Raw genomic sequence first — 26,704 nt, 5'->3', positions numbered from 1 at the left:
TTACTCCTAAAAGCAAATATCATATGCAGATAGAAAGAGTGAGATACTAACCCCCCCCCCCCTTCAGGGTGTTAATAATCTCATTATGTTAAACTCATTATATTAAGTAGTAAGGCTGAAAATTTCAATAACTACTGAACTGATTTAATTCTCTTTAGGAGAGCATCAGAGAGGCTCCAGTTTTAGACTATTAATTTTTAAATTTTAGTTTTAGGATTGTTTAAGGCTTTTTTTCTCATTAAAAAGTGTGAACGCTTTACTTTTTTTGATTAACTTAAACTTGCTTGACATAAAAATATATATATCAGCTAACAGCTACATATGTGTCTCAACCAATTAATATATATTTTACAAATATCTTACCTGCTTGTGATTTTTCTTGTAAATATTTTTACTCAATCTCACTTCCTCTCTTATCTCCTGTAATAATATAACATTTTTATTTCTAAAATTTTGTATAAGTTATTCATTTATCTTAAGGGATAAGACATTATAACATAGATTTATTTATATTCTCCAATTATGTAAAAAACAGACCAAAAACAGTCAAAACACACAAAGATGTATTTAAAGGAAGCCTGCAAGAAACACACCAATCTAACTGTTGAAATGTAACTATGAAAACAAAATTTAAAAAAAAGAATAAGCAAACAAAATACATTATATAACATGTTATACATTTTCCTTTAATCTGTTATTGATACAAATGGGGGGGGGGGAGTTAACACCCCCCTTCTGCTTATTAAAACCTTAGTTTCAAATAGAAGCAGGGTTAAATGTACAAACCCTTCCATAAAATAACTATAACCTTCCCAGAACCTATGAAAAGCTGCACTGGAAAGAAGAACCATATCATTTAAGAAGTTAGCAAAATCCTTCAGTACACAAAGACTGACAGACACAGACAACTTTTATAAAGGGATAAGAAATCCATATTCATGTAAGTACTATCCTTACCATTTTCTTTAAGTATTTCTGATATTTCAGCTATTATCTCTTCAGTGATCCAAGCTGTGCTAGATAGGATATGATCTAGAGCTGTTTCTCCTAAAAATATGATTGATTATTAAACTGAGAACCAAAAAAATAGTCAAATCTGAATTTGTAGAATAGCAGCTTTAATATTCATTTAGAATAATTTTACTGTAAATATAAAATGTAGATGCATCTTTTGGTTTCCACCGTTAATTTTTCATTAATCAGCACCAATGAAGCACAAGATCTCAAAAACGACATTAAAAACTGGTGAACCAAAAAGATATGCAAATCCAAAACAAATCAATGGAAAAAATGATTTTTTTGCACTTTTTTCCTGTTTTAAAGATTGATTCTGATAAATTGACAATTTTTTAAGGGATTTATGCATTAATTATTATGAAATGTAGTATACGGTAGAAATTAATGATTTTTAAAATAAGAAATATTAGAAAAAAAGAAATTCGACCCCTATCACTTAAGAGGACAGCTGCTGACCTCCAGTCTTATGGATGAAGCTAAATATTTACATGTTAAAGATAAAAATTACACCCAAAATTATACAAAAAATACGTAAATTTTTCTCATCTTAATATCAAATCTTAACATTATCTCATTCATAATATCTCACAGATAGAGCAAAACATGCTTTTGTTTGCTTAAAAAACGGCTTTTTCTGACGATTTTTATAAGGTAAAGGGAAAGGAAGAAACTTTCTGTATTATATAAAATGTGCATTAAATTGCTTTTATCTCCCATTTAGCTAAAATTAAACTTTTTCACATAGTTCTTGATTTTTCCTAACGGTTAAGCTGACTTTTAACATAATCCTTGCTTTAAACCAATGTATAGTTTCTTAGAAATTGATAAAATAAGCAATATTTCTTATTGAAAACCAAATACAACATCAAAGCTAGAAATATGTTTTTTTTATAAGTATCCAATTAACTTTAGATGGTTCATCTCTCGCCCACCTTTAATTACAAATTTGTAAATAATAAAGACGCAATATTTCTTTATAAACAGTCTAAAAGTGTAAACTAATTCTCCAAAGTTGGTTATTTATTGTCCAACACAAAAAAAAAGGATATTATTATTTTAAATAACCTATGAGATTCAACCCTTTGTAGACAGTGAGGTATTTTTTTGTCAATAATAAGAATTTAAAATAGGTTTTTATTACCTAATTACTACGTTATAAAAAAACTAATTGTCAATTTTATATCATAAAATAAATCCTTAACAGTAAGTTAATTGTTCCAACTATATATGACAAGTTAAATATCCCTACAAACATTATAAGAAACAAAAACGTTTAGATTTTCCCTGTTTTTTCCTTTTTCCCTCTCAAAATACCATAAAATCAAGGCATTATTTCTGGATATTTTTGTGAATAGGACGTTTTTGGTTGATCAGTGTAGTGAAATGTGCTTAGTAAATGTTAAGATTTGATAATCAGATGAGAAATTTTTACGTTCACACTCTCTTTAAGATGCTCCTACAGGTAGTGCTGGTGAGCCAAATGTTATCAAAGTGCATGACCATGATGACAACTTATATATTGAACTATGGTCCAATTTTTGTATTCATTGCAGCCTCCAGCCAAGCAGTATTAAAAAAGAAAAAATTGCAATTTTAATTACTCCAATTCATAAGGTAAATACTGTCATTTTTAGAAATGTTTTTATTTCTTGTCGGGAGGCTCGATTGGAGATTGCTATGACTACAAAAAATGGTACATAGGTTGATAGTCAAGTTGTTGTAATGGGTATGTACTAGATAACATTTGGCTCACCATCATCACCAATAGGAGCATCTGAAAGGTCATCATCCTCAAAATCAAGATTTTAAAATGTGTTTTTTAACACATCAAAAAGCATTTTTGTATACTTTTCAGGTTAATTTTTATCTTTAACATGTATTAGGCTACATCCATTAAACTGGAGGCCAGCAGCTGACCTCTAAAGTGATAGGTGTCAAATTTTTTTTCTTCTAATATTTCCTATTTAAAAAATCATTAATTTCTACCTTATACTATAGTTCATAATAATTAATGCATAAATCCCTTTAAAAATTGTTAATTTATCAGAATCAATCTTTAAAACAGGAAAAAAGTGCAAAAAATCGTTTTTCCATTGATTTGTTTTGGATTTGCATATCTTTATGGTTCACCAGTTTTTAACCATAATGCTGTTTTTGAGATCTTGTGCTTCATTGGTGCTGATTAATAAAATATTAACGGTGGAAACTTGTAACCAAAAGCTGCATCTACATTTTATATTTAGAGTAAAATCAACCTAAATGAATATTAAAGCTGCTATTCTGCAAATTCAGATTTGCCTATTTTTTTGGTTTGCAGTTTAAATACTCATTAGGGGCCAATAGAAGAACCTGAGGCAAAATGTAGAGAGTGAGAGTTGAACCACCACTTTCATTATAGCTTGAAACAGAAAAAGAAAAAGAATTTTTCTTTGGGGGAATACAAAAAAAATATTATCTTTTAAATAAAATTGATTAAGACTAAATTATGAGGCCAAAATTGATAGGCCTGTAACAAATGAGAAATACCTAATAACTATATAGTTACAAGAATTGTGTTACATCCAAAAATGCACATTTTTTCAATTTTACTTGTTTTTCTGAGTGCTGCGCACTTTTTGTGTATTTTTGGTAAATAATGATTTAAAATTTATTTTATTTTAATTATTTCCATCATGATTATATCGGAGTGTGATTAAAGACTGTGATGTTTTTAATGTTTAGATATATATTACATTGGCTCATAGAGTGTATTATTTACTTTTCTGCGTCGCATCTCAGATTTTGGTAATATTCTACATTTTGGTCTGTTTGGTGGTTCTTACCTTCAAGAGGGCAAAACAAAATTATTGTGTAAATAATCTTCATCAATCTTTACATTAATATCATGTAACTATGGATAGATAGATTTACAAAACGATAGATAGATATATATAATAATATTATGTAACTAACCATTATTAGTCTTTGCATTGATATCAGCTCTGTTTTCTAATAATATCTTCACAACATCAGTATTTCCCAAATATGCTGCCCACATAAGGCTTGTCTTTCCTAGATATAAATATATTAGATTTATAAGAATTGTGTTAAATCCAAAAATGCACATTTTTTCCAATTTTACTAGTTTTTCTGAGTGCTGCGCACTTTCTGTGTATTTTTGGTAAATAATGAATTAAGATTTATATTATTTTTAGATATTTTAATTATGATTCTATTGGAGTGTGCTTTTTATGTTTAGGTAGTATCTAAACAAATAGATAGATATTATACAGATATATAGATAGATATTATAAAGAGTCATAGAGTGTATCATTTACTTTTCTGAGTCACATCTCAGATTTTGGTAATCCTTATAATAAAGTAACAGGATGTTTGTGTGTTTGTGTGTTTGTCTGTACCGAAGGATCTCGCTAACCGCTAAACCGATCGGGTTCTCCTTAACAGGGTAGTTTCTCATAAGTCCCGGGAAGGTTTATAACTATTTTGGGGGAGGGTACCACAACCCTCCCTAGAGAAATTAAATTTTTTTTAAATTTCTCAATTTTAAAAAGAGAGTTCAACGAAAAACAAACATCAAACGTAAATTTTTTTACTTTTTCTTTTAAAATCTAAAATAAGAGATTGAATTATTAAATTCGACTCTCTCCTCCTCAAGTGCCCCTAGAGGCCTCTAGGGGCGTAGGCGCTAGTATTCTATATTTTGGTCTGTTTGGTGGTTCTTAGTTCTGAGAGGGCAGAAAAAGAATACTGTGTTAATAATCTGCATCATTATTTACATCAATATCATGTAACTATTGATAGATTGATAGATAGATAGATAGATAGATAGATAGATAGATAGATAGATAGATAGATAGATAGATAGATAGATAGATAGATAGATAGATAGATAGATAGATAGATAGATAGATAGATAGATAGATAGATAGATAGATAGATAGATAGATAGATAGATAGATAGATAGATAGATAGATAGATAGATAGATAGATAGATAGATAGATAGATAGATAGATAGATAGATAGATAGATAGATAGATAGATAGATAGATAGATAGATAGATAGATAGATAGATAGATAGACCAGTCTCTCCCCACCTTGCTGCCTCCATAAGACTGGTCTCTCCTAGATATAAATATATTAGATTTATTATATATTTAGTATTGATATTTATAGTCAGATATGTATAAATAATAGATAGATAGAAATATAGACAGAGAGAAGTAAAGATATTTTAAGATATTATACATATAATAGATATATTGTATAATAATAATATTATGTAACTAACCATAATTAGTCTTTGCATTAATGTCAGCTCCATTTTCTAATAATATCTTCACAACATCAGTATTTCCCCTATGTGCTGCCCACATAAGACTGGTCCCTCCTAGATATAAATATATTAGATTTATTATATGTATATTTAGTATTGTGATTTATATTTAGATAAATAGATATGTATAGGTAATAGATATAATATATAAATATGTATCAATAAGAAAAGATATATTAAGATATATGATAGAAATATTGTATGATAATAATATTATGTAACTAACCATAATTAGTCTTTGCATTAATGTCAGCTCCATTTTCTAATAATATCTTCACAATATCAGTATTTCCATTCCTCGCTGCCTGCACAAGACTGAACTCTCCTAGATATAGATAAATTAGATTTTATATTTACTATTGTCATTTATAGTTAGATATGTATAGATAACAGATAGATAGAATTATAGACGGATAGAAGAAAAGATATATTAAGATATATGATAGAAATATTGTATAATAATAATATTATGTAACTAACCATAATTATCCTTTGCATTGATATCAGCTCCGTTTTCTAATAATATCTTCACAACATCAGTACTTCCCCTATATGCTGCATATATAAGACTGGTCTGTCCTAGATATAAATATATAGGTTAATATTTATATATTTTATTTTATACTTAGTATTGTCATTTATAGTATGATAAATAGATTCTATAGTCTATCTTATGTATAAATAATAAATAGATAAAAATAGATAGATAAAAGAAAGGATAAATAAAGATATTATACATATGCTAGATATATTGCATATTAATGTATAATATACGCCCCTAGCCTCTAGGGGCTTTGCCCAAAGAGGTATAATTACATTTTCTATTACTTACCCAGCAGAACGGATCACAAATTTTCGCACCTACCCAGCAGGAAAACATTTTGCGATTAAATTCGCGAAATTTGCGAAATTCGTAAATTTCGTAAAATTCATAAATTTCGTAAAATTTGTAAAAAAAAAAAAAAAAAAAAAAAATGGGGGGGGATTTTTTTTGTTTTTGAGGGGGTTGGGGGTGTCCCACCCCCCCAAGAAAATAGCCTAAAACCACCGCAGGACCAATAGGTACATTCCCTGAAGAGTAGATTCCATTCGGTTCAGCGGTTACCAAGATCTTAAGCTTCAGACGGACAGACGGACAGACGGACAGACAGACGGACAGACATCATTCTACTTTGTATTATAGACTAGCGGCTACGCCCCCTAGAAGCCTCTAGGGGCACTTAACAGGAGGGGGAAAAGTCGAACTCATCCCATATTAAATTTGAATTTCAAAAGAACAAAAAAAATTTTTTGGGGGGTAGGGGGGTTAAGACACCCTCTCCAAAAATAGTTTAAAACCTTCACAGGACCTATAAGAAGCTTTACTGTAAAGGAGAACAATATTGGTTCAGCGTTTAGCGAGATCCTTCGGGACAGACAAAAAAAAGCTTACTACTTTATATAATAGGATATCATGTAACTAAGAGCATTATTGTTTTGATAGTTGAGAGTTTTATTGTAGCCTGATGCCTTGAGTGCGTCTTCATACTGTTGTTTTTCAGAATTGAAAAGCTCTTCATTGCTGGAAAGATCGAATAACCGTTTTTCAACCATTGTAGGCAGGTCTTTCTTGGTAGATGGTGGATGGCAAGACTTGATGTTAATGTAGTTAGGTTTGTCGTTCGGTTTTCTGTAGGGTTTAAAGTTGCCCGATTCTAGATCCAGGTTGACATCTAGGAAATTTGTGGTTTTAATGTTTGTAGTTACTGTGATTTTTAAGCCTTCTTGTCAGAAAATGTTGATAACTTGTTTTCTGATTCTCTCTATTTGTGGCCCAGATACCGATAAGACTGCCAACCCATCATCTCTGTATAAACCAACATTTTCTTGAGGGAACACTGCTTCTAGCTTGTTAAGAAGGTACAGCCCAACTAAATCTGACACTTCAGCTGAGTCATATCCACCCATAGGAACATCAAAGTTGTTACCAGTTTTCTTCACCCAAGGTTCATTATCTGAAAACAGGAATGTTTTTCTGGAGTGAAAAATTATTTGTTTATCTTGATCAGAAATGTTAACAAATTGGGACCCAAAAACAATAGCTTTGTTAAGAAGGCTTTCCGTGATGCTAGGATAAAAACTTTCAATATCGAACTGGAAAAATTTGAGGGTATTCTTGTTCTGCAAATTGTTGAACCAATCAAGAGTGTCTTTTGTGCTTCTCCACTGGTTAGAGTTGGTACTTGATCTTATGCATTTATTTATATTGTCTAAGATTTGTTTTGAAATCATACCAATTTTTGTTTTAGCTGGATTGATTAATCTGCATTCTACACGTCCAGGAAAGTCTGTAGGGTTTAAAGTTGCCCGATTCTAGATCCAGGTTGACATCTAGGAAATTTGTGGTTTTAATGTTTGTAGTTACTGTGATTTTTAAGCCTTCTTGTCCGAAAATGTTGATAACTTGTTTTCTGATTCTGTCTATTTGTGGCCCAGATACATAGATAAATAGAAATATAAACAGATAGTAGAAAAGATATATTGAGATATACATATGATAGAAATATTGTATGATAATAATATTATGTAACTAACCATAATTATTCTTTGCACTGATATCAGCTCCATTTTCTAATAATATCTTCACAACATCAGTCTCTCCCTGCAATGCTGCATCCATAAGACTTGTCCATCCTAGATATAAATATATTAGATCTAGTATATATTTAGTATTGTCATTTATAGTAAGGTAAATTATATCCTAGATTTATTATATATTTAGTATTGTTATTTATAGTCAGATAAAAAGATGTATAGATAATAGATAGATAGAAATATAGAGGGATAGAAGAAAAGATATATTAAGATATATGATAGAAATATTGTATAATAATAATATTATGTAACTAACCATTATTAGTCTTTGCATTGATATCAGCTCCGTTTTCTAATAATATCTTCACAACATCAGTATTTCCCCTATGTGCTGCCCACATAAGACTGGTCCCTCCTAGATATAAATATATTAGATTTATTATATGTATATTTAGTATTGTGATTTATATTTAGATAAATAGATATGTATAGGTAATAGATATAATATATAAATATGTATCAATAAGAAAAGATATATTGAGATATTATATATATGATAGAAATATCATATAATAATAATATTATGTAACTAACCATAATTATCCTTTGCATTGATATCAGCTCTGTTTTCTAGTAACATCTTCACAAGTATTTATTATTGTTATTTATAGTAAGATGAATAGATATGTTGTGAATATATGGTGCATTATTTGCCAAGTGTACCACTTTTCTGTACTACCTCTACGATTTTGGTAATACTCTATATTTTGGTCTGTGGGGTGATTCAAGGATGATGGATGGCAAAAAAAAAAAAATCAGAGTCTCCCTGTATGTCTAGAAGCTATCTATGAAGGTAGGTAACAAAAATTTAAAAAAACATTTTTCACAATTTTAAAAATAAAGTTTTTTTTTCTCATCACATTAGTCATATTTTATATACCAAAATTATTGTTTATTCATGTAAAAAGGGGACACATAATGCTATTTTGGCCAAAACTAGTTTTACAGGGTGTTCAACAAAAAGTGTATTTTGGGTATCTAGTGTAATACTCAAAATACCTGTCCAAAAAATTGTTTTTTGGCTTAAATCCTTATTATCTGTGGGCATATGTGTTAACTAAGGAGGACCTGGGACTATAAGGTTGTCAAATTTCACATTAGGATACCCTGTAAGTGTGGTTTTTGTGTCTTTAGAGCTAAAAATTAGTTCAACTTGGTTAATCTATAAAGTGTCTGAATGTGTTAGGCTAAAGTGTTTTCTGACCAGATCAATATTTGGCGTTATCCTCTTAGAACATTTTTTTTTCAATTTTGTATCCCCCCTTCCCCTCCTAGATATACCACACTTTTCTGGGATCTTGCTGAGTCAAGTATCAACTGTGGGGAATACCAAAGGATGACTCCATGCAAATTTGAGCCAAAACCGGCCGAGATTTTTTTATAAAAAAACGTTTTTTTCCGGTTTTTAGGGGGTATCTGTAAATCAAGCCCCCTCCTGGGTACGCCCCAATGATGATTTTTGCTAAGCTCTGATCTGAATTCCTCAACACTGGATATGACCCCTAGAGTTGAAAAAATGGTTAAAATCTGGTCTTTTGACCAATTTCCGGCCCTTTCCGGCCCCCCCAAAAAAAATTTTATCTAAAATTTAAAAAATATGCTTTAAATTCCATTTAACTGCTTTTTCCTTTCAGCAACCAGTGCACCCCAATGATGATTTTTGCTTTAAGCTCTGATCTGAATTCCTCAACACTGGATATGACCCCTAGAGTTGAAAAAATAGTTAAAATCTGGTCTTTTGACCGGTTTCCGGCCCTTTCCGGACCCCCCAAAAAAAATTGCATCTAAAATTAAAAAAAATATGCTTTAAATTCCATTTAAAATTTTATGAAAAATTGTCAAAAATCGCGCCTGTGGCGGCGCGTATCGGCCAAACGGTTCGCCCATGGCTGATAATGAGTGAGTAAAGAAATGTCCGCCCCAAAAAGTTGTACAAACTTGCTTTTGTATGTCAATCCCAAAAAACAACTCCCTGCATGAGTTTTGGCCAAAAAACAGAAAATCACTACTTTTTAAGGTCGATAACCATCAAATCCGGCTTTTAGTTGGCCGCCTGTTAAAAGCTTTCTGGCCAGCCAACAAGCCTTAAAGGGCGAATATAGGTTGGATATGATATGAGCTTATATGAAAGGTGCCATTTCATACTTTTAGAATATCCATGCCAAATTTAAAAATTCAAAAAAATCCTTAAGTAGATTTTGCAATTTTCTGTTTCAATTGAACATATGATAAATCAGATTGATGACAAACCGTTTATTTTAGCCCTTTACAAGACTTTTTTTTTACTATTTTGCTTAAGTTTGATTGACTATTACATTGGCACGCACCTTAAAAGATAATTTAAATGTTTATTATTTTAGATTATATACTAGTTTATTTAATTTTTAAAAAGAATAAAAATAATTTGCGTAGAAGGGCGTCAGGACTATTGACTAGGGTAAATAATACGTCTTAAAGTTTATTTTCTGTACAGAGATCTTTGATTAATTCATGATGGTATAAACATCCCTGATTACGCATTTTCAACACACACACACACACGGCCACAAAAAACAGGGATTTGAAATCATTCTTCCTCCAAGAAAATTTTATTGATTATTTTTTATTTTACTTTTTACATTATTTGATGTTTTTTTAACTTTTAAATATTTTACTTTATATATTTTGTATGAAGGTAGAAGGAGGGTATATTTACCCCTGATTAATTCCCGAAACCTTTTTCTCATTTATTTGTACTGCAAAATAACAACAGTATTTAGGCAAACTCTACACGCATCCTGTTGTGAATATGGGTATTTGAATATGTTAGGGAACCACTCCTCTGACGTCACAAATTATCCCAACTTGGCTAGGTTTTTAGCTATAATGGCCTTATCCAATGGAATATCTTTATTTGCTTGAGTTATTCATAATGTATATACTTGCACCTTTAATATAAGCTCATATCATATCCAACCTATATTCGCCCTTTAATGATATATCCCTGGAACCGCCAGGGTATGTAAAATTTTGGTGAAGAAAAACATTTAGACCCTCTCATTGCAATTTTGTTGGATATGGCGTGTCTTAAAGACCATAGTCAACCTAAATTCTGAAATGTATGTATAAATCCGTCAAATTTTTAGGATTTACCAACATTTTTCAAATTGACATAAGTTTGTCAATTTTCAACCTATTTTCACATTTTAAGTTGCTAAAATTATCTTCATTACCTAAGGTTTTTGTTTTTTGAAAAATTATTAATGAAAAATGGAATTTAAAGCCTATTTTTTTAAATTTTAGATGAAATTTTGATTATTTAAATTTTTTCTTGGGCCGGAAACCAGTCAAAAGACCGGATTTTAACCATTTTTTCAACTCTAGGGGTCATATCCAGTGTTGAGGAATTCAGATCAGAGCTTAAAGCAAAAATCATCATTGGGGCGTACCCAGGAGGGGGCTTGATTTACAGATACCCCCTAAAAAACGAAAAAAAAACGGTTTTTTATAAAAATCCTAGCCGGTTTTGGCTCAAATTTTGCAATGAGTCATCCTTTGGCATTCCCCACAGTTGATACTTGACTCAGCAAGATCCCAGAAAAGTGTGGTATATCTACCCCCCCCTCCCGACGAACAACTATTTTAGGTTAGGTTATGTTTTAGGCTAGGGAGCCGAGCGCTGCGGCTAGGCAGGCAAGGGGGCCGAGCCCTGCGGCTAGGCAGGTAAGGGGGCCGAGCGCTGTGGCTAGGCAGGCTAGGGAGCCGAGCGCTGTCGGGGGGGGGGGGGGGGGGGGTTGTACTCAAATTTTCAATATTGAAAAAAAAATTTCTAGGAGGATAATTCCCAATATTTTTTTTGTATTTCTAAGTGACTAAAAACTGTCATATAGATACAGATTTTGACTAATAACAATATTATTCTATTCTACAAATTTTCACACTTTTGGGACACACCCTGTGAATTAGGGATTTTGGACCTTTTTTTTCTGAGGCCAAAGCGGGGATCTGCAAATGATTTGTATAAGTATAATACACCTCTAGATAATTTAAAATTAAAACCGCTGACGACCAGACATTCAATTGTATAGCTATTTGTAAATGGGAGTAAAAAATTTATTGAATCAGAACTAATGCTTCATGGAAAGGCATTGAGGAGTAGAATCAGGAACTTTTGGCCGTTTCAAAAAATCTCGTTCCTAGCCTGAGAAAATCTAAAAAACCTCTACAAATTGGACAATTGTCAAAAAACCTTAAAAAATTGTGATTTTTAAGTCATTTCTTAGGCTAGGAACGAGACATTTTGAAACGGACAAAAGTTCCTGACTCAGCTCCTCAAGGCCTGTCCATGGAGCACCATGAAGCTGTAGTTCTGATTCAAAAAAATTTTTGAATGTCGTCTTTGCATATTAATAAGTAATAAAATATATTTTTTAGTGGTGGCGTTATAAAACTCAATTTTTTAAATTCTTTTTCGGTCAGAAATGTTTTTAAGGTTAATCTTATCTGTTGCATATCCCCTCTTTGTCTAATTCCGATATGAACCCGTCCTATTGTGCATGTTATTAAAAATAGTAAAGAAGGTGTATCAACTTTTTTTTTTATAGCTAGCCGGTTCTTTTAGTAAGTAGTAGATGTAAAATTTTTCATAGAATTCAGATATGCAATCGTTTTTTTTGTAGACCTCTTATTTTTTAAGTAATTTAAGTTTTTTAAAAAAATAATTAAGTCGGTTTTAAGGTACTAAAACGCAACAAAATAAAAGAAGAAAATGGCCAGTAAGAACAAAAATAGTAAGATCTTTAATTTGACACCTTACTTTTAAAATTCTGTTGAGTAATTATTGAAAAAATCTATTTTTTTAACCTCGGTTTAATAAAAACTTTAGACCTAAATATTTTCTCAAACAGACATAAAAAACATGGGTTCATATATACCTTTAGAATCAGAAAAATATTACGAATCCATTGTAAGCAAAATTGAAAAAAAGTAAAAAAATAAAAAAATTAAACAAATGGCCAATTGTATTTTTTGTTCAGGCAACACTGTCGTCTTCCCTTTTTTACCCCCTCTTTACCCCTTCTTTACCCCCTTCCCATTTTTATACTCAATTCAAGAATTAAGACGTTGCCTGTACAATATAATATGATATTTTCATATAATTCCTTTTATTGTAGTTTATATACTATATTGTAAACTTTTTTTTTCAATTTTGCTTACAATGAATTCGTAATATTTTTCTGATTCTAAAGGTATATATGAACCCATGTTTTTTATCTCTGAAATAATAAAATTAAGTTCAAAGTTTTATTCTTGTGGGTTTAAAAAAATTGATTTTTTCAATAATTACCTGACAGAATTGAAAAAGTAAGGTGTCAAATTAAAGATCTTACTATTTTTGTTCATAATGGCCATTTTCTTTCTTTTTTTTGTTGCATTTTAGTACCTTAAAATCGACTTAATTTTCTTTAAAAAAAACTTAAATTACTTTAAAAATAAGAGGTCTACAAAAAAACCGATTGCATATCTGAATTCTATGAAAAATTTTACATCTACTACTTACTAAAAGAACCGGCTAGCTATAAAAAAAAAGTTGATACACCTTCTTTGGCTCCTTTTTTGGGGGAAGGAGTCGTTTTAGGGCCACAGACCTTTTCATTTGTTATTTAAGCATCAACTGCCTCCAAAAGATGTTGTTTTATCAAGATCACTCCAAAACACTTTTGTTTAGGCAATTTAATTTACTAAATTTCATGTGAAGTAAATCTTTTTGTACACCGAACCCATTTTTGTCTGGATGGATTTTAAAACATGATTATAAAGTAAATATATTAAATATATGATATAACATATTTACATGAATTTACTTTACATGAAATTTATAAAAAGATAGATAGAAATATAGACAGATAGAAGTAATTTCCATCCTATGATGCATATATAAGATTGACCCATCCTAGTTATAAATATATTAGATTTATTATACATTTAGTAGGCAGATGAATAGATATGTTTATATAATATATAGATAAAAATTTAGACAAATAAAATAAAGGATATACAGTGTGTTTTTATGAAAACTTTTTGAAAGCAATTTTCCCCACTTGGTAAATTAATCATTAAATTCTGATAACTATAAGTGGGATAAAATTGCTTTCAAGAAAATTGTCTTAAAAAACTCACTGTATTAAGATATGACACAGAGTGTTTCATAAGAAATGTCTTTTTTAAAATCCTAATTATGCATAGAAAATAAAACAGTTATATGAAATGCTTAACCCTTTACAGTCAGACCCCTTGCCGCACCTTAATCGGTCGGGGGGGGGGGGGGGAGAGGGGGGGGCATTGAACGCCTCCCCCCCTATTATCTCAGTTCTTATTAGAGCCAGAGGGCTAAATTTTTGTGCAAGTCCCATGTTTGATAATGAATTTCCGTCCTTTTATAAGTCTAAGTAAATTTTCGCTTCCTTTACCCTTTTATTTAACAACCTTTGTTTTTAGGTCTTTTTTTACTTAAAAATTTCAAACGGCTGTAATTTTCTTATTTTTGAAGCTAGAAGAACAATTTTTTTCCAGAAAATGGTTATCTTTATGTAAATTTTACTTTAGAAATATTAAAATATAAATTTCAGCGGCCGCAACTGTACTTGGCAGCTGCCAGCCACCGCAGTCAACGGTCGGCAGGAAAATGTGATGTAGACATGAAAGAAAAGCTTAAGTTTAAAATTTGAAGTCTCTAAGTCTAAAATTGCAGCCACAGGAGCTTTTTAAAAAGATTTCCGATATTTAGGTTTTAAAAAGAAAATCATCAGGGTGTGTTTAGTACCAATGAGAAGCTTCATTGATTATAGAACCATGAAAGTCCAGCAATCAATTATATCCTTTAAAAAAGGTGTCTTAACTTTTTGATTTTTATTTAAAACAGCTAGCCGGTGTTTTTAGAAATAGTAGAATCTAGATATGCAATCAGTTTTTTTGTAGACCTCTTATTCTTAAAGTAATTTAAGTTTTTTTTTTAAATTAAGTGGGTTTTAAGGTACAAAAACGCAACAAAAAAAGATGAAAATTGCCATTGTGAACAAAAATAAATATGAACAACAAGATCTTTAATTTGACACCTTAAATCTGTTGAGTATTATTAAAAATCAGTTTTTTGGAACACAAGATAATGAAAGCGTTTTACTTAAATATATCATAACACAGGCATTAGAAATAGGTGTTTATATATACTTTTAGAATGAGTTAAATATTACAAATCCATTCTAAGCAAAATTGAAATAAAAAGTTTACAAAATAGTAAATAAACTGCAATAAAAGAAATTAAATTAAAATATTATATTATAAAGGCAACCTTTACTCCCCCCCCATTCCCTTTTACCATCTTAAATCCTTGTTTTGAGAGTAAAAATGGGAAGGGGGTAAAGTAAGTGTTGCCTGTATAATACAATATGTTAGGACATTTTAATAAAATTTTTTTTTTACTTTTTTCAATTTTGCTTACAATGGATTTGTAATGTTTTTCTGATTCTAAAGGTATATATGAACACATATTTTTATGCCTGTGTTAGGATATATTTATGTTCAATGTTTTGATTAAACCGAGGTTTAAAAAAATCTATTTTTTCAATAATTACCCAACAGAATTAAAAAAGTAAGGTGTCAAATTAAAGAAAATTAAAAAACTATTTTTGTTTATAATGGCAATTTTCTTCTTTTTTTGTTGTTGTGTTTTAGTACCTTAAAACTGACCAAATTTGTTTTTCTTAAAACTTAATTTACTTTAAAAATAAGAAGTCTACAAAAAAAACAATTGCATAACTAAATTCTATAGAAAATTTTACATCTACAACTTACTAAAAATACCGACTAGCTATTTTAATGAAAATAAAAAAAAGTTGGGACACCTTCTTTAAAATTTTAATGGTTTTATGCTATTTTTTGTATCTTTTATACCACTTGGAATAGTGAGCCCCAAGATGCCAGGGAAGCAGCTGCAATTTTATTCACATTAAGTTGTAAACTTAAAGATTGATTTAGATGAAATAAATTGAAAAAATGTAAAATTTATCCTCATTTTTATATTTTTTTGTCATTCTGCTTTGTTTGATAAAATATTGGCATACTTGATAAAATAATGTCAAACTCTCCTTTACTTGACATACAAACATGGACAAACAAACAGACAAACATTGTTCTACTTTGTATTTAGCAAAATTCATTTAAATAATTGAATTTAAAGGAATGCATAATAAATCTTAATCTTTACCTTCGTTATCATAAGCATTAATGTTGACTCCTCTGCTTAACAACTTTATCACTTCACTTGTATTTCCAGCCTCAGATGCTTCAATCAAACCTAATGAAAAATAAAACTCTTGGTTTTGCACCCAAGAAGAGTTAATTTATCTTGAATGAAAAAACCTATCCTGCACCTATACTAAGATTCCTGAAAACTTGGTAAAAAAATTTTCTGCTGTTTACAAAATATTCTTTGACAGATACACATTTTAACATAAAATAAAAATAAAGAAAAAAACTATTTGTTTCTTGTATGTGGTGAAGATTATTTTTGAAATAATTATCAAAATAAATTATACATTACCCAATTCCATATTTCTAGCTTCTACTTCAGTTATTGTAGTAACTTCAGGAGTTGTTGTATCAAGTTCAGCTAGTGTGGTGTCTTCAGGATTTGTTGTATCAGGTTCAGCTAGTGTGGTGTCCTCAGGAGTTGATGTATCAGGTTCAGCTAGTGTGGTGTCCTCAGGAGTTGTTGTATCAAGTTCAGCTAGTGTGGTGTCTTCAGGAGTTGTTGTATCAAGTTCAACTTGTGTGGTGTCTTCAGGAGAACAAGAAACTTCAGTTTTTTTCCTATAAACAAACATATTTTGATTGATCCTTGTATAACAGATGTGTGTCTGTGTGTACCACCCCTAGAGAAATTGCCTCTAGATTAAATGATTTCCCATAATTTTTTTTACTTTACAAAAACTAAAATTGAATGAGGTGGGGGTAACTTCAACCTTATATGCCCCTAAAAGCCTCTAGGGGTGTAGCTGTTAATTATTATTAAAGTACCTGTACAGGGGCACAAGATATAATTGGATACACAAGTAACAGCAGGAAGACCTTAAAAAAAAGATTAATTTATTTTAAGTTGATAAATATCTTCCAGTAAGGCTTCAAAACTGAGGTGAATTCTTAAAAAATTTCCGACTCACTGCCTCATTAAAATCAGTGAGGCTTGCTAAAAATTTAGAGAGGCAGTGAGCCAAAATTTTTAAAAAAGAATTCACCTCTGAATAATATATGCAGGAAGAGACACCATACTGTCACCCATACTGAAAAATCATGTTTAGAGGTAATTTTCTATGAATAATAAAATAAAAATTATAATATATTATTAATTCTGGTTTTGTTAGCCCAGCTCTTCAACCCTGCTAGGCTAAACAAAATTGGTTTTGATCTTTTATTTTATAATTTTAATATCACAAAAATCTCCCCCAACAAAATTAAATTCTATAACTTAATGTATATATAAATAATCAAAAATTTCTTTTTAGACTAAATAATCATACATTGTGTTTAAAAGAACAACTAAAATGAATATAAAAAAAAGAATGCCACATCCATAAAAGCAAAGGACAAATAACATTGTAGAGTGTCAAAACTGAATAGGCTGAAACAAAATTGTAAGTAAATTTTTGGCAAACTGATTAAATACAGGATACTGTTTATGGACACACTCACATTTTAAGGATTTGATTAAAGAGATGCGTTGCTTTTACCTTATCATAATAGGAATCAGCATTCCAAGAATCAAATAAATAGGATAATTATATCACATAAAAAAAATTCAACCACCCTCTCAAGAAAAGTCGCCCATGGAAAAAAATACTCACCCTCCCCCATTAAAAAAAATATTTACTATTTAAAATTAAAATAAAAAATGATAAATTGACTCCCCCCTTCTCCCTCCAATTCCAAGTGCAACTGGAGGACATATATGCTAGTAAAATATAGATTAAAAGAATATATTGTTTAGTGCTTTCCCTCAAATAGTATAGTCAATCAAAGAACTCATTCTCCCCCCCCCTCCTCCTCCAATCTTGTTCAGAAATGAAGTGTTTCTAAGAAAAGTTTTATTTGATAGCTACTGCTCTTTAATTTGTAATGTCCACCTGTCCATCATTTTTTTGGTAATAGCAACAAAAATAAATTTCTAGATTAGTATTTATCATCCCATTATGTTTCTTTAAAAAAATCTTTTTTACCCCTGAAGCAAAATTTGCTTGAAGTAGGTATAATTTTTAGGTTCTTTTCTACTTTCCCTACCCCTTTGAAAAAAACACTCCGAGTGCATTGTTTACCTTAAATGTCATTGCAAGATGATCCAACAAACTATTACATGCCTTTTCTTATCTGGTTGAACTATATCGTATTAGGAGTCACAATCAAGGACGTCAAAGCTTTTTTTGGGGGGGGGGGGGGGGGGCTCACCCAAAGTAAGGGTAAATTTGTATGAGGGGGGTAAAATATTTTTTTTCTAAAATTGTTTTTGGGTGACAAGTATCATATGAGAAGTGATATTAGTGATAAAAATTACTCAGCTTTTTATTTTATACTAGTGGTTACGCCCCTAGAGGCCTCTAGGGGCTCTTGTGGAGGAGAGATTCGAATTTAATAACCCAAATAATATTATTTTTAAAGAAAAAGTGAAAAAAAATAATTTGGGGGGGGAGAGGGTGCCCTCCCCCCATTTCAATTTAGGGGCCCAAAACATGCTTACCTCATTTTACTCAACTTATAATTTCTCAACAGAATGAAGACAAAAAACCATAGATGGCTGTTTTGTCCCCTCCCCCCCCCCCCCCCTAATCTTTTGGGGTCATATAAAAAATAAACTAATGTATGTTACAAGAAATTTTTATCTTAATTCTTTTACTGTTTTATAAACGACCAACCTACATCTTTAATAAGTACATTGATATTTTTTTATCAAAAAGGGGATTTACAATATATTTGTTTCAACTTTGTACACCGTGTGGGGCCCATGCAGTTAGGAAATTTCTCTTTTAAAATCTGGTTTTATGCAACAGTCGGCTGATATCATACAGGGCCCCAGCAGGGATCTAAAGGGATAAGACAATGGACAATAAATGAATATACATACCCAATGATGATAGACAAATTACTACTGCAGTTTTAAAATATTTATTGAAAAGATTATTAGTTTGCATGTAACCAATCAAAATTATTAAAATACCTAAAATTTTAAAGCTTAAGAATAAGATATAGCGCTTATAATACTTTGGGTACCAGTGTAATTTACAGTCCAATGTTCCCTCCCTCCCTGGAGCTCCAAGCAAGTGTAATAAAAAAAAGCCCAATGTCCCCTCTCTCCCTTATTTTTTTTTTTGAAGAGTCAGCTTTAAATAGTCAAATATACGTATAATACCCAATCAATAATTTAAAGTTGAATTTCTTAGCATAGAGCTAGCTTTCTAAAAATTATAAAGACGAAAAATTTCATTGCTCATATTTTTAGAAAAATCGTATTTAAAAGAAATGTTTATATGCTAGAAATTCTTTTTTTTTATATTTGACGGATAATTGGGCGAGTTTGAGCATCTAGACTTACTAGATCTATTCTTGATTCTAGTTAAATTGCCGCACCCATTTTTAAAAGCGAATCTTTTCTATAATTAGGGTTGGTCCGTCCGTCCGTTTGGAACGGATAGATCTTTTAGTTAATTTAGGCATGTTAGAGTTGTCCTGATTGGTGATTCCTGTAATAGTTAGGCACAATTTAAAAAGCGTAGCAACTCTATAATCAACACCAGAATGTCAGTGCGTCCATTTTAAATATGTTGATTAAACATGTTGATACTGATTCCTAGGACAACAAAGTACAATGTTATAAGCAAAGCATCTCTATAATCAAATCCTAAAATGTATGTATGTCCTGAAACATAATCCTGTATTTCAGCAGTTTTTAACAAATTTACAAACAATTTTTTCGACTTTTATTCTTTTAAATTCTGATTAATGAGTTCTGACACTCTACAAGTTCTACCGTTTCAGAGCTTCGCTTTTATGGATGTTGTCATCCTTGTTTAGTAGCAATCTCTATTTACAATTCTGACTGTCAGTATGTCCTTTTGTCTTACCGTCCATCTACAATAAGACGTTAAAAATGGTTCCTACTGCTGCTATGTCAGATGCGCGATATAAATATAGACGACATAAAAACTTGAAATTGCATATTGATATAAAGGTTTGTTTTTATTAATAATTTTATACTTGTTAAAAAAATTGGGATCTAGTGCAGTTTATGGTAAAATGTTCTTAGGATCGATTATCTACAGATATCGTTGAACTTACTTTAAAGAGGCCAATTATCCTTATGATAAAGTAACAGGATGTTTGTCTGTATGTTTTTACTGCAGGATCTCGCTAACGGCTGAACCGATCGGGTTCTCCTTAACAGGGTATGGAGGTCCCTGGAAGGTTTATAACTATTTTGGGGGAGGGTACCGCCACCCTTCCAAGAGAAATCACAAAAATATTTTACGTTCTCGATTTAACAAAGAGATTCCAACGAAATATCAACGTCAAACGCAACATAGACATATTTTAAATATAAAAAAAAAACATTTCAAGTGCCACTAGAGGCCTCTAGGGGCGTAGCCGCTAGTATATATTATATTAGTACAAAATTTTAACCGACATAAGAAGGGCTGTAAACAATCTGGAATTTATTTTCTCGTATTCATTCGAATCCGGTAGATAGGAACCGGTTCTCATCCATACGAAAAAACTATGTCTATATCCGCGGAAAGCCGTTTATAATACGATACGAGAAATAACTATTATAACGCACAGTTATCTAGCAGTGCACATAACTGCGCGATAAAGACTTATTTTATGCGTGTTTTTTTCAGCAAACTTCTGTCTATCTGTGTGTCTGTCTATCTGTCTGTCTGTGTATCTGTCTGTCTGTGTGTCTGTCTTTCTGTCTGTGTGTCTATCTGTTTGTCTGTCTATCCGTCTGTCTGTTTGTTTGTGTGTCTGTCTATCTGTTTTTTTGCCTGTCTGTCTGTCTGTTTATTTGTCTGTGTGTCTATCTGTGTGTCTGTCCGTATATCTGTCTGTCTGTCTGTATATCTGTCTGTCATAACCTGTACGTTCAGCCGTTTGGCAGTCAGTAGTCTTTAAAGTACAAATTATTTTTGGAGATAATCTTTCCCTTCAATATTATAGCTAACATTCAATTATGTATGTATCTGTGTGTCTGTCTGTTTGTCTGTCTGTCTGTCTGTCTGTCTGTTTGTTTGTCTGTGTGTCTATCAGTGTGTCTGTCCGTATATCTGTCTGTCTGTCTGTCATAATCTGTACATTAAGCCGTTTGGCAGCCAGTTTTCTTTAGAGTAATTGATTTTTATTGGAGATAATCGTTCTCAGCAATATTTTAGCATGAACTCAACTAGATCCAAAAATGCAGGGAGGGAGGGGACATTGGGATGTTTATTACACTAGTCTCCAATCTTTAAAAGTAATGATTTATTATTGGATTAACATCTTTGAAGACTTTTATTGAATTTTGATTAGTTCAATGTTCAAACGTTTTAACCATAAATTGTAATTTACTAGGGATAGAATGTGAATCATCATTGGGGATGTATTTCAATTTATCGGCAATTATCTCATTCCTTTAGATCCCTGCAAAAATGTGAATAAATCACTAACTCATATTTCACAAACATATCAGTTTAGTTTTTCATCAAAACTTTGCTTTACAACATGTTTAACAATATTGACAGCAAAGCTTCTCAACAAAGCCCAAATTGTGTAAAAAATGATCCATGTGACGCAATAAAAATGAGGGATTATCCATATCTTTTCTAGGTTTTTTTCCCAATTTTCTTCTTATCTCCCTCATTTTATTACGTCACATGGATAATTTTGACACAATTTGGGCTTTCTGAGTTTTTCCATATTTAGGATTTTTCAGTCCGTCCGTCTGTCTGACAGTATTGTATAGCTTTTATTCAGGGATCTAAAGGGATAAGACAATGGCCGATAAATTAAAGTACATCCACAATGTTTAGATAAAAATTGAAAAAAAGTAAAAACTTAAAAAAATATAAATGGCCTAAAATATTATATTTTTACAGGCAACACTTAATTGTAATTATTAAACTAACCAATCAAAAATCTCAAAATTTGACAAATCAAGAAGCTTCACCTCAAAACTTAACCAATAGAATTGACAAATAAAAAGGATAATGTTCATACAATATATACAATAGATACTACAAAAAAATAGTGATACTTACATAACATGTAAAGAATGAAAAATTATGAACAAATATGCTACAGTCTGTTTATAAACTTCAAAACAATGCAGTTAAAAATGCATAATTGTTTCTTGTGTTTAAAAAAGACACACGGAAAACTGTCCCGAATTTGTATTAATTTTGAGGAACAAGACTCCAGTGACGTCATATTTTTCTTTCCCAAAAAAGGGAAGGGGAGAAGAAAATCTCTTCAAAAGAGATGGGAAAACCCCCTTTTCTCCCATCTCTTTTTTCTTCCCCACTTCCCTTTTTTTTCTTTCCCCCTTCCTTTTTTCGGGAAAGAAAAGTATGACGTAACTGGAGTCTTGTTCCTCAAAATTAATACAAATTCGGGACAGTTTTCTGTGTGTCTTTAAAAAATATCTGTTACAGTGTATGTACATTTGTTTAGGTTTTGTTCAAGTTTTGTTCAAGTCAACCCTTTAAAGCCAAAAATTATGATTCTTAAAAAAAACTTATATTTTTTATTATAATTTTATAAAACTTTTTCAATTTTGCTTAGAATGGATTCGTAATATTTTTCTGATTCTAAAGGTATATTTGAACCCATATTTTTTATGTCTGTTTGAGAAAATATTTAGGTTTAAAGTTTTTATTAAACCGAGGTTAAAAAAGTAGACTATTTCAATAATTACTCAACAGAATTTTAAAAGTAAGGTGTCAAATTAAAGATCTTACTATTTTTGTTCATACTGGCAATTTTCTTCTTTTATTTTGTTGCGTTTTAGTACCTTAAAACCGACTTAATAATTTTTAAAAAAAACTTAAATTACTTCAAAAATAAGAGGTCTAAAAAAAACGATTGCATATCTGAATTCTCTGGAAAATTTTACATTTATTACTTACTAAAAGCACCAACTAGCTATTCTAAATAAAAAGCAAAAAAGTTAAGACGCCTTCTTTTAAAAAAATTTAAAATTGTAATACTGTGTTATCTATGATTTTTCCGTATGGCTGAGAACTGGTTCTAATTCAGCGGATATTAATAGTTTTGGAATCCATACTGGAAAATATATTAATCATATTCTGTTTAAGATATCATGTTCAGAATTTTAAAATTATTGTTTCTGATTTTATCTCAAGTTTATCTAGCTGACCTTCAAGTATGTATATATCTGGCTGTCTATCTGTCTGTCCCTCTGTCTGTCTGTCCCTTTGTCTGTCTGTCTGTATATTTATCTGTCTGTCTGTCCCTTTGTCTGTCTGTCTGTCTATCTGTCTGTATGTCTATATGTGTGTCTGTATGTGTTTCTGTCCGTGTGTCTGTTTGTCTTTCTGTCTATCTGTCCTGTCTGTCTGTTTATCTGTCTGTCTCTAGGTCTGTGTGTCTATCTGTCTGTCTGTCTGTGTGTCTATTTGTGTGTCTGTCTGGATGTGTGTTTGTCTTTCTTTCTGTCTGTGTGTCTATCTGTCTGTCTGTCGGTAGGTCTGTGTGTCTGTCTATCCGTGTGTATGTTTGTCTGTGTGTCAGTTTATCTGTCTGTATGTAGGTATGTCTGCCTACCTATTTGTCTGTATATCTGTCTGTCTCTCTATCTGTCTGTATATGTATATGTCTATTTGTATATCTGTCTGTCTTCCCTCTTTCTGTCCAACTGTCTATCTATTTGTCTATCTGTCTGTATGTATATATGTGTGTCTGTATGTGTTTCTGTCCATGTGTCTGTTTGTCTGTCTTTATGTCTGTCTATATATATATCTATCTATATCTCTATCAATAAATCTATCTATCTATCTATCTATATATATATATATATATGTGTGTGTGTGTCTGTCTGTCTATATATCTATCTATTTATCTGTGTTACTAAATGTCTGTCTGTCTGTTTATCTATCTGTCTGTGTGTCTGCCTGTTTATCTGTCTGTCTGTGTGTCTGTCTATCTGTCTTTTTGTCTGTGTTTCTGTTTATCTGCTGTCTGTTTGTGCGTTTGTCTTTGTGTCTGTCTGTATTTCTCTCTGTTTTTCTTTTTGTCTGTCTGTCAGTGTATCTATCTATATATCTATCTTTATATCTATCTATCTATCTATCTATCTATCTATCTATCTATCTATCTATCTATCTATATATCTATATATCTATATATCTATCTATCTATCTATCTATCTATATATCTATATATCTAACTATCTATCTATCTATCTATCTAGAAGACCGAGTGGACCAAGTGCAGAACCTTCACTGAGACAGACTGTGGAACTCAATATAAGTACTGGTAAGTTTTTTTTCAGTATGGCTTCCAAACCGATTTATATCCGCTGGGTTAGAACCGGTTCTAAAAATAAGAACTGAAAAATCATGCTAAGAATTGCATTACAGACAATTATCCGTGAATATCAAAATATCTGGTGTGGTATAGTCAAGTATATCAATCCCTTTCCCTGTGACTCCCGCAGCGGCCACCAGTAAGCCTGCCAGCAAGCCTGCTTCTCTCCACCAGTAAACCTGCCAGCAAGCCTGCTTCTCTCCACTACATCTTGAGTTTAGTTTATATTTATGTTTTGATATAGCCAGTCCTTCCAGTATCAAGACCTCAACCCTTTGTGAGTGGCTGTTATTTCAACCAGACATCCGCCTTGTAGCATTGAGCTGTGGCCGCCTAAGTGCAGGGCTGCTTCTTCAATCTTAATCTACATTTTATTATCTGTGTTTGTTCATTATTTTGTAACCTTAATAAAGAATTATTCTTTTGATACAATTGGTATTAATTTAAAGTAAGAATCTACTCTATAAGTCGTAAGTCTGATAAGTCTAATATACCTCACTGGGCTTCACTTTGAATAAGACAAATTCTGAACGGTTTCTGTGTACTTTTAGCAGGCTAAAACAACGATCCACCATACACTCCCTTTACCCCCTTCCCTCCTGATAGATGAACAAACTGACCAGTAATAGTTATTTCTTGTATCGTATTATAAACGGCTTTCCGCGGATATAGAATGTACAATTATAAGATTAAAACTATTTTTTTTAGCCCGGTGGTGCCGAAGGCACCGGCTAAAAAAAATAGTTTTAATCTTATGATTGTACATTTCTATATTCGTAGAAAACTGGATATAATACGATGCTAGACATAGTTTTTTCGTATTCATGAGAACCGGTTCCTATCCACCGGATTCAAATGAATACGAGAAATTACCTTAATTGACGATATTTTCATCCTGTCATAATATCCATTTATATTGTACCTCTATTATAAGGCCAAATGTAAAAGATAGAAAGATTGGGACCAGATGTAAGAATGCCCTTAGAAAATACAAGAAACAAAAAAGTCAATGGTAAGTGGGATGTATATCATATATGCGACTATGCCCCTAGAGGGAGGGGGGAAGGGTTGAATTTGACAACCCAATTCTTTTTATTCTAGATTTTAAAAAAAGTAAAAAAATTAAACTTTAAAACAAAAAATTATGATAACTTTTAAAGTCATTTCAACTTAAAGGACTTACAATAGGAGTTATACAATATACAATGGGGGGGGGGGGGGGCTTATAAGTGTTTAACAGGCACTTTGTGTGAAATGACGACTATATCTCAATGCGCGGTAGGGTGTGTTGATTTTGGACACATTGCGGTCATTTTGATATGCAACATGTCTGTGTTTGAAGGAATTTCAATTATTGGTTTTATAAGGGCGTTGGCACTTTTTATAACCCTCGCGCGCCCGTTGTTTTTGGATTAAAAAACCTCTTTCAATTTTCGCAGGGTTTTGAATTAGCCCAGTAACCCTTGCCAATGTGTACTAATGTGAAAATCACAAAAGGCATTCAAATCGACAACCCACCGTAATAAAAATGTCCAAAATCGACCCATCATATTGTGCAGGGCTGTCTGTCTGTCTCTCTTTCTATCTATCTATCTATCTATCTATCTATCTATCTATCTATCTATCTATCAATCCATCTATCTATCTATCTATCTATCTATCTATCTATCTATCTATCTATCTATCTATCTATCTATCTATCTATCTATATCTGATTTTGCAGGGCTATGCTAGAAGCAGAAGATGCTTGTCCCAGAGCTGTTAAATGGAGAGCCTGCATGACTGAGTAATCTCTTTACACTATTAACAACACCACCTATGCTACTTATCATCTTATAATTACAATTACCTCATAAGGGCGGGATTCTCCTTTGATTTAAGTGATCATCTAGAGAATCCAGAGCATCATCCATGTGTAATGATACTCTGACACCCAAAGATATTAGATTAAGATTTTGATTGCATGAACTTTGTATGATAAGTCCTGTTTATTGGCCAAGGCATTCCCCCTAATCTTATTTATGTTGTGCCCCAGAGGTAGCAGCAGTAGGAACCATTTTTAAACGTCTTTAGTTGTGACGCGGTGTTATCCCAGGATTTGAGACTATCACCTTC

At 31.4% G+C, this 26,704-nt stretch overlaps 3 protein-coding genes across 4 annotated transcripts in view; 2 read left to right on the top strand and 1 right to left on the bottom strand.

Annotated features, from left to right (window-relative positions):
- Positions 1 to 26,704, top strand: part of LOC145306744 (OCIA domain-containing protein 1-like) — a 369,294-nt gene that overhangs the window by 19,907 nt on the left and 322,683 nt on the right. The window lies entirely within an intron of this gene.
- Positions 1 to 26,704, top strand: part of LOC145306743 (uncharacterized) — a 53,514-nt gene that overhangs the window by 19,908 nt on the left and 6,902 nt on the right. For both annotated transcript variants that reach the window (XM_080149035.1, XM_080149034.1), the window contains exons 2-5: positions 23,362 to 23,426; positions 24,474 to 24,538; positions 25,524 to 25,601; positions 26,313 to 26,375. In XM_080149035.1, the coding sequence (XP_080005161.1) occupies positions 23,364 to 23,426; positions 24,474 to 24,538; positions 25,524 to 25,601; positions 26,313 to 26,375 (269 nt within the window). In that variant the 5' untranslated portion in view covers positions 23,362 to 23,363. The remainder of the gene's footprint in view (positions 1 to 23,361; positions 23,427 to 24,473; positions 24,539 to 25,523; positions 25,602 to 26,312; positions 26,376 to 26,704) is intronic.
- LOC145307595 (uncharacterized) lies at positions 374 to 18,757 on the bottom strand. The gene is made up of 11 exons (XM_080150049.1): positions 18,753 to 18,757; positions 17,042 to 17,092; positions 16,566 to 16,834; positions 16,230 to 16,319; positions 8,244 to 8,342; positions 7,928 to 8,026; positions 5,834 to 5,932; positions 5,309 to 5,407; positions 3,970 to 4,068; positions 958 to 1,047; positions 374 to 420 (listed from the first exon to the last, which is right to left on the bottom strand). The coding sequence occupies exons 1-11, from the start codon at positions 18,755 to 18,757 to the stop codon at positions 392 to 394; spliced, it is 1,029 nt and encodes a 342-aa protein (XP_080006175.1). The 3' UTR covers positions 374 to 391.

The sequence above is a fragment of the Acartia tonsa genome, chromosome 15 (genome assembly GCF_053477335.1).
Source record: "Acartia tonsa isolate MP-2025a chromosome 15, ASM5347733v1, whole genome shotgun sequence".
NCBI classification, from domain to species: domain Eukaryota; kingdom Metazoa; phylum Arthropoda; class Copepoda; order Calanoida; family Acartiidae; genus Acartia; species Acartia tonsa.
Note: the sequence above shows the minus strand (reverse complement) of the source record. Positions and strands in the feature narration are given on the sequence as shown.